This window comes from Melanotaenia boesemani, chromosome 17 (genome assembly GCF_017639745.1).
Source record: "Melanotaenia boesemani isolate fMelBoe1 chromosome 17, fMelBoe1.pri, whole genome shotgun sequence".
Taxonomy (NCBI): domain Eukaryota; kingdom Metazoa; phylum Chordata; class Actinopteri; order Atheriniformes; family Melanotaeniidae; genus Melanotaenia; species Melanotaenia boesemani.
In genome coordinates this window covers 16,354,399-16,363,681 of record NC_055698.1, presented here as the reverse complement: position 1 = coordinate 16,363,681, position 9,283 = coordinate 16,354,399, and the positions used below count along the sequence as shown (strand labels likewise).

Sequence of the window (9,283 nt, the reverse complement as noted above, 5' to 3'; positions counted from 1 at the left end):
ACAATGGAATGATACTATCGCTAACTAACCAATGCTGTGGAATTTACAGAAAAATTCAAGGTTGCGGGACACCATGTTTGCTGGCCACAAGGTTTAAACAAAGTTATTTGAATTCAGATAATGTTAAAACTCTGAGGTCACAAAGGTTTTAATGATGTCATGTGGAGCTGTTAATTACGCAGTTAATTGTAAAGGAATTTAACATTATATGAAAAGTGTATAGCCTACTGTATCTGTAGCGTGGTATGCTCTTTTGAATAGAATCAGAATCTCCCTCTGAGACTTAACATGAAAAAGCTTCAGAGACCACAGGTATAAAAGAAAACATATCGACTTGCCCCAACCGGGCTTTTTCCAACCTGTTTTAGGACACACAGATGCTGGCTGCTACCCAGTCGCCTCCCCCTCCTCCTCCTCCTCCTCCTCAGCAGCTCCTCAGTCCCGCCCATCGCCACCTGGCTCTGCTGCGCACCGCCGACTGGAGGCAGAGTGCCGCTACTCCTCTTCCCCACGCCAGCGGAGAAGCAGAATACAAGGACCCCAGTAGCTAGGCTGTGTGATTAATTCTTATATATACCTATATTAAAAAATAATTTTAAAAAAGGAAAATTTTCTCAGCCGAAACTAACGTTTAAGGGATTTTGTAAGAAAGTGCGAGGAAGGGCTTCAACAGAAAAAGAAAGCAGGCGGGTGCCCCTGCGCAGCAGCCTACAGCATCCTCCCTTTGCATCTCGTTCTCATCTCTCCTCCTTCTTTGCCTCTGCGCTTTTACAAGACTCCTGGCTCTCCCACTCCGATCCCCTGTGACTGTTAAGTTGGCGCGAGCCGCGGCGTGTCCGTTTTTCTCTTGTTGGAGCTTGAACCCCATTTCTGAGCTGCTGGAAGTGTACCACCACAGCCCCCGAGAGCTGGCTGGACTCTGTAGTTTTCGTCTTCCCGACACAGGCGGATCATCGCGGGGACCTTGCGCGGAGTCAAAGGGACTGGAAATTATTTATCCCTCTCACATTGACGTAACGCATGGTGGGAATTTCTGCCTCTTTTCAGTGTAAGTCCTCAGAATGTCAGTTGTTTTATATACATAGGATTTTTCATAAATATGATTATTTCATTTATTATGTTTTTATTGCGCCCTGGTGGATTCATGTGGACATATGTGCCAAATGTTCCTGCTGACCCACCAAACAAAACAAATTAACATTTTCACTTCATATCATAACCGACTTTGTTTTCTTTTTTCTTTTTTTTACAGTCTATGTAGGCTCTGCATTAAGGGTGACATTAATGTCATTATTTAAGTTAACTTGTCATATAGAAATAATTGCATCTTTTTTTCTTTTTTTTTTCTTTTTTTTTATTTGCTTTTGAACAACCGAACAATGTTTCTGTCCTGTGTGCAATACTGTAGCCGATGTTTTGGTTGGAAACCCCATTTCATCTTAACGAGGGGGTAAACTGAGGATTCGTTTTTCTTTGAAAAATGGCTGATAATAAATAAATATGCAGGGCAAGAGATTTAAAATAGATTATTCCACTTGAGACTGGACGGCTGCTCTCCACAAAAACCCATAACTGCAGAAGACTATATGCTTTTCATAATTTATAGTTTGTTTAAATATTGACACCAGCATGCAGCTGTGCGTGTCTCCATAAAAGGCAGATGTCAGTTGATGGGAGTTGAGACCCAGAACGCGCAGTTGTTCGTGGGCAACAGGCAACTTAAGTTTAGGAATTAAATTTGGTGATCTCTTTCAATTAAAGCGGAATATCCACCCTTAAAAATTCTACACTTCTTTATAGGAATAAATACTATATACCTATTCCTGAATTATGAGACAAATATTTAACATAATCATTGAGGAAACATATTTAAACCTTCCAAAAAGATTTTTAAAATGTGAGCTGGTAGCCACTTTGCCATATTTCTTTGGTTGGTGGAGTCTCCTATGTGTCTGCCTCGCCTGCCCCCTCTGCTCATCTCTGCTCGGGAATCCTGGAGAGCGTTAAGACAGATTTTGCATTTCAGAGTTTGCAGTTGCTGAAAACATCCCACGGAGCGCTGACACAACTGTCAAACGCATCTTCACCAAGCCACGAAGTTTCCATCTTCACCCGCTGCGACTTTGTCATCATAACCAAAAAGCGCAGAGAAAAAAAAAAAACTAAAACAAAATGAAGTGGCGTAGGGTTGAAATTAAAGGCTTTGGGCTATATTTTACTCCAGTGGGAATGTTTTTGACCCGGCTGAGAAAAAGAGGAGACTCGGGAGGGAGGCTGCTATAGCACAACCTGTCTTTGATGGCAGACTGTTCTCACAGCATAGGGAAAGGAAAATATACCTCCTGGAGAACCACATGGGCTCTGGGTGTTAATTTATTATTTGTTAACGCATGTCATACTGTAAGCAAAGCTTTTGCAGGGATCTCTTAATAAGCACGATCCACTGCAGAGGAGTTAAAAAGTGTGTGATGAGGAAAAGATTTTTTAATTAGTAATTTATATTGACAGCAAATGAAGCAAATCAAAACATAAAAGGAAGCGAAAAGAGTTTTACTAGTTTCTATTAACTATTGTTATGTCTCATATGGTTGATTTGGGCCCAAAATATTATTATTATTTATTTATTTTAAGGGGGCGGCTTCACTGAATACCAGTAATCATTATTTGTCATTAATTTATATTAGTTGCAATAATGAGTAACATCAATAGCTGCCATATACTATTTTTTATCATTCTTTTACCAATGGTATTTCTATTATAGTAGTGACATGACTGAAACGGCCATTACCTGGAGTGTGTGTTTTTTTTATGGAGATAAAAGAGTGCAAGAGACAGGGAGAAAGAAAGAGTAAATGAAAGGTAAACAAAGCTGGTGATGACGGGAGAGCAAACAATAAGTGCTGTTTGCAGGTTATGGCTGTGTTTGTATGTGCACATGATTGCTCATGTGAATGTGTGTGTGTGCACTGTATAAACAGGCTCGTATTAACGATGGCAGCTCTGTGGTCCAGGCTCTACAGCATCCGCTAGCACTTCCAGGGTCCATCTGCCCAGCCACCAGCCTGCCTCACACCTGTTTTCCCTCCCTCCTCCTCTCCCACCTCCTCCTCCCAGCTCTGAGGCTATGGGGTCAAATGCATCAGACCGCTGCTCACACACATGGACGGCCTTGCAAAAATGATGGCAGCCATTTTATTCTCGCCTTCACACACAGGCTGAGAATAACAAAAACACACAGGTAGCTATATATATATATAGATAGATAGATATAGATATACCCCTGGCTTTCAGTTTGAACAAGTGATGCTGAAAAGGACTGTGTGTTGCCCGCACACTCACTCAATCTGGTGTACAGATGACACACTGACACATGCTGGTTGGCCCCCACCCACCTCCCCTCCCGCTTAGCCCTTTTCTGATGTTAACCACAGCTAATAGAGTTCTAGTGGTTTACAGTGCATCCAAACAGCTTTCAGATCACAGCAACAAACAATGAATTACTCGTATTTCTAGGGGGCAGCAACACACATTTTCCCTCCAGCACAGAGTCACGTTGAGGCTCCAGTGCTGTGATGTAATTACAAAGCATTTCTTTTAAGTGTGACACACAGACATTTGGAGTCAGTCCAGGTTTGATATATACGGTGAATAAACAATGTTGACTCAGTTAATCTGGAAGCCTGTGCGTATTTCTGCTTTAGCTGTAAGGCTTTACTGCATCACATGTGTTGTTTATATGCATGGTGTCAACAGCTTGTGTGATCAGATCAGATATGGAGAAACATGAGGTCCCTATGTAGAAAAAATGCTAAATGCCAAATATATATGTTCTTGAAACCTGTTGGTTGTTTGAGTATCATATAAGTCTGTGTTTTAAATATTTGGGCTTTCTGGCTACTGCTTGGGAATTTTGCTGTGCTCACCTTCAGGAAAATCAGATCTGTTTACAAAATGTATTACTCTTTTATTCTTACAGCGCTAAAACTAAAGCTGAAATAGGGTGAATGGTGATATTTACTATTACTGGGGTACCTTTCTTTGGTACTTTAATGTAATTTAAGTAGTAAAAAGTAAGTCCAAGCTTGTGATTGTAAACATGTTCCTTTGATATGGGATGTCTACAGAGTACCATTTAGGTATAGACTTCTGCATTTAAAATGGAGAATGCGCCATGAAGTTTTAAAGTCTTTGACAAGCAAAACCATGTATATTTCAAAATTTACAAGGTGTACCAAAACATATATATTTTTTTTAATTAGACTCCCACTTAAAGTTGGCTCTTTTAGAAGACATGTATTTTCCTAATCAGCCCTTTAGAGTTAAAGTTTTTTCCTGGCAACAACTTAAACTGTGTTTCTTAATGATTTTGGTTGTATTTACTTCTAAAATAACTTCACAGACTGAGTGATAGAGAAAGTTAGTGTACATGCAGACTTTGCAGCTGCTGTCAGGCTGCAGCTGTTCTGCAGAGGTGTGGGAAGAAAAGTAAGTGCTTGTGTTCTTCTGACAACCTGTCTTAATAGAAAAGTAGCCAAACGTATGTAGACAAAGTCGCTAAGTCGTAACGTTGAGGATAACTTGTATGCAACTCACCATCTCTCACAAACACAGAGGGAAAGGGCGTGGCTGTATTGTGAATAAGGAGAAGTATAGTCACTGGCTTAGCTTTACATATGGTTTTGATGCATTGTATAATTAGGTCTATTTAAATGCTCTTGTCTGATTTTGTATCTTGTTTGATGAATAAATGTATGAATGAAAAAACTGATGTACCCGATAGAGGATCAAGGTTGTACAGTGTTTTTAATACAGGTTTGTATCAGTCAGGGGCCAAAGACTGATATAATCTGGGGCCAGCTGCTGAACTGGATCCCAAAACCACTGTTCCATGAAGTCCTTCAAGATGTACAGATCTGTTCTGATTATTCAGAGCCATATGGTTAAGTCCCTGAGTGAATTACAGATGGAATCAGGGTGTGTGTGTGTGAACATACACACCCGTGTCACTGTAGATCGATAATCCCATTGATGGTTATCAGCGAGAGGGCAGTTCTTCTCACTGCTTATTGAATTTCATCACCCATGAAAGAGCAGCAGTGGTATAAAAAGGAGTTGCGGGTAGGTGTGTGTGTGTGTGTGTCTGTGAATGCATGTTTAGACCAGAATGCGTGTGTGCGTGCGTGCATGTTCTTGTACTCACTAAAGCAAGAGGTCTTTGTTTTACTGTGGTTGTGAGTTGGCCTTTTACAGGAGCTTATTTAATGTCAAAGTCAACAGTGAGCACTACAAACCGATTTTATTGGCCTTGTTCGTGTTTTTACTTCAGATAAAACGAGACTTATAGGGCAAGTGAAGAAGAGGTCAGAAGGGCAGAGTCAGACAAAATGTCAGATTTCATGGTGGTTTTTAAAGCTCAGTCAATGAGGAAAAAAGAAAGAAGATTGATAACTGATTGATTTCTGAACATGACCAAATCCATTTTTTCTTTCTCCTTCTCTTAACATTAACACAGAGACAGCTGCACAAGCACTGTCATTAAAGATAGACAGCTGGGAGATGTAGTTTTTCAGGTGTTTAGCCACACCGCTAACCGTATCTACCACAGTCAGGGCTAAATACACACTGATGGACGTGTGCAGGACAGTAAAAACACAAATGCTGTCTAACATTTGCAGCTCGCTCAGTCCTCTCCATATAGAGTGGGATTGAGTCGCTAATTAACTTTACTTTCTCTAACTGTATCACACACAAGCAGGGTGTCGCACACACACACACACACAAACAAACACGCACGCAGAATCTCTCTTTTAGCCTTCCTCTCACGATGTCTGTCCCCTAGCTCTCTCTCTCTCTCTCTCTCTCTCTCTCTCTCTCTCTCTCTCTCTCTCGCTCTCATCCACTGTTTATTTTCCTGCCTCCATCTGGAGTCGGCTGATATTGTAATCGCCCTAATGCACATTGCCTTCCTTACACACACACATACACACACACACTTGCACACAAACACGCACCCATACAATGTGCTATCCTGACAAGCCCCTTTTCTTATTCCAAAAGATAAGCCACTGGATGTGATTGTATGTGTGTGTGTGAGTGTGTGATGTAAGTGTGCATGCAGGTGTCTATACAGTATGTCTTATGAATACAAAAGGGCACACAGACACACACGTGTGTTTCTCTCTGCTCTTTGCCAAAGGTAATGATATTGAATAGGCGCTCTGAAGTGATGTGGACCGCCGATAATGCGGTCGAGTGAAGATGTTACCCGTTATCGCTCACGTCCTCAATATTCACCTGTCACCCAATTTACATTTAAAGATTAGACAGAGGAAAGGAGAAGAATTCAGGGGTGGTAGGATGAGTCTGTCTGTCTGCTTGTGTGATTGCGTATGCTAATGTGTGTGTTTACTTCTGCATCTTTTTGAGGAGATTGGTTTGCAAAGAAAAGGACACTATGTATGTATGTGTGTGTGCAGGGAGATTTTTGTGTTGTGAGTTGTCGTCTCTAATAGCTTTTGTTTTATGATTCAGCAGAGGTCTAAGAGGTTGGAAGGAGGGAGTGTGAATGTTCACACAAATGCAGATGAAACACAAACATGTTTGATTGATGGGAGGCGTGAGCTGTGAAACTGTGTGATTAAGGACCTCTTTTTTTCATTTAACTCGTTCACGAAAAATAGACATTCCTGCTGCGGCACCAGTCCATAAAATCTGACCATTAAAGTAATTTTTGTTCTTTTTTGTGTTAATCTGTGAGAGGAGTGGGGACAGACAGACAGCTATTGGAAGAAACACACAAGCAGAAAACCAGGCAAAATGACAAAGAGAGACACAAAGAAAGAGGAAGTCAGAAGGAAGGAGAAGGAAGGTGGTGGGGGGGCTCACCTCAGCCCGTCATGCTTTAGCAGTTTTAATCACCTAAGCTAAGGTTGCTTCCTCCATAAAACCTCTACATTGTTCAGGGTTGACCTGCAAGAACATGTGAAAATAATCATCTTTAAAATCCCTTTCTTTCATTTTTTATGAAAAGGACATCATTTGCAATCAACATTGTAGCTTATTAGCTTGGATATTTGATTTCCGGCTCAGATCCCGCTCATTCATTTTGATGTATGGATTTGGATGGACAGTAGACTTTATGAAAAGGGCAGCCGCCCAGGCCAGCCTGGTAAAAAGGAGTGTAATTAAGATCAGCAGACAGGGAGTGGGAGAAAGAAGAGCAGTGTGGATCAATAGATGCAGACAGTGGACTCTCTGTTTTTTTCCCCTCCGAGTATTGACATGTTCAGTCAATTACATCGAGAGAGAAGGAGGAGAAGAAAGAAGAGATGTGAGAAGCTGTGTTCAAAAATGTGTGTTAAGAAATGGAGCATGTCTTTGTTCACATTTTGTGAATGTCCTCACTCCTATTTGCACATATGAGCAGATGCAAACAGCCAGCACTTACCAGAGTTTACAGTTTCTTTAACATACATTAAATTCCATTTGATTTACTGCAGATCAGACACAGCTGCTGTTTTAGGACCTTCAGTTGCTTCAAGCCTTTTTACTACCATCAGCAGACCCAATTAAATAATTGTTTCCTTCTCTTGCTGGTTAAAATCACACCACCACAGCCAAACAATAAGTTCCCTTTCTTTTGTGCTTGAATTTGAATTGCATGATGTTTATTGTAGGAAGAGAGGGCTTCCAGCTGTTGTCAGTGTCACAGACAAACAGGGAGGTGGGACAATAGAAAGACGGCCGCTTGCTCCATCTGATTGTCTTGTTGTCAAACCAGCAGCAGGTGCCTCAAGATGATAAACGCGGAGTGTCAATTATTTCGAGGAAGAGCCATTTTGGAAATTGGTTCAAAGAGAAAGAAGGAGAGAGGGAGATGGGGGGACAGTGGGTGTTACATAAAGAAATGAAAGAAGATGCTCCATTTTCTCAAAATGGGGCCAAGTAAAAGCCTTATTTTGTTTAACTCATGCTGCATCCTGTCCCTACATGCACCCCCGTCATTCCTATCCACTTTCTGTTTGCATGAATCATTGTTAGCCGCCCTGCTAAGTGTTTGTTCGCTCACAGTCATTGGTGTCAAAATTACAGTCCATTTTTTTCTGAATAATATTGATATTTGATGGCATTTCCACCTTTGAAAATGAATAAATAAACAAGATGTTTTAAACCACCAGACCCACTGTTAATTATTAATTTATTTTATTCCATTTTATTTCCGCTCATGTGATAGAAGGCCCAGATTTTTCTATGTGGAAAGGAAGATGTTGCTGTTCTGCTGGACAGAAGATTAAGTGTGAGGCTGTAGCTATATATCAATGAATAGATAGAGATCTCAAGAGCTGCCGCTTCAGAGATGTGAATGTCTGAATGCGTTTATTTAACAGATAACCAAATCTATCTGTATCTATCAGTGCATAAACAGATGTAATTTTTTTTGGATCCGAATCTCTACTATGATCTCCTATACATTATACTGTACATTCATGCCTCAAGCTGCTTTCATGGACAACCCTTTATCAACTGCAGAACTCTGACCACACGGCCATATTTTCCTCAACTGGTAAAAGCTCCACTTTTGGAAATGGCATATGGGTTATGTCTGCATTGTATGTATTGTCATATACCTTTACATTCATCATGCTTCATATCCAGTTAAGCTGCACGATTGTAGATTTGTGTTGACTTGATCCTGCCGCACCCTCTGAAGTTTTATGGCTCCTGGAGAGTATAGCCATGTTTGTCTTCTCTGTGCAATTTAGCCATTTGTGGAAGAATCCCACTTTTTCCAAGAGTTAAACAGCTCCAGATTGTGGCATAACTCTTTAGTCCTGTTCACACTAGGGCAGGCGCAGTACAGATGAGCGGGAGAGGCTCTCACGGAGCAATGAAAATCCACGCGCAGGAGAGAACATAAATCCATCTTTCCTTGTAAGGTCTGAGATTTTTTTGCAGATGTTTCAAGATGTTTGGCCCAAGAGATGGTAATTTCTTGCCCATCTGTCCTCTCTCCGCCCCTATGTCTCTTTATCAACATCTGGTTTTCGGTGCGGCAGGGAAACAAGTATCCTTTATAAGCCAAGGGTTCCCAGTTCCCCCTCTGCTTGTGCTATTAGCTTAACCTCAACTACTGCACTCTCTCTGTGCACACATATTCACATATGCTAACCATTAGGAAGTCATACCATTCAGAAAATGTAATAACTTTCAGTTAGAGGCAGAGATAAAGTATTTTGGCTTTTTTGTTCACTCTTCACTTTTTCCATAACTGTAAAGAATTTGG

General features: G+C 40.9%; 1 protein-coding gene across 3 annotated transcripts in view; it reads left to right on the top strand.

Annotated features, from left to right (window-relative positions):
- The first annotated feature begins 500 nt into the window (after positions 1-500).
- The window catches only part of runx1t1 (RUNX1 partner transcriptional co-repressor 1), a 56,130-nt gene continuing 47,347 nt past the window's right edge, over positions 501-9,283 (top strand). For all 3 annotated transcript variants that reach the window (XM_041967033.1, XM_041967034.1, XM_041967032.1), the window contains exon 1: positions 501-1,048. In XM_041967033.1, coding sequence (XP_041822967.1) covers positions 1,021-1,048 — 28 coding nt within the window. In that variant the 5' untranslated portion in view covers positions 501-1,020. The remainder of the gene's footprint in view (positions 1,049-9,283) is intronic.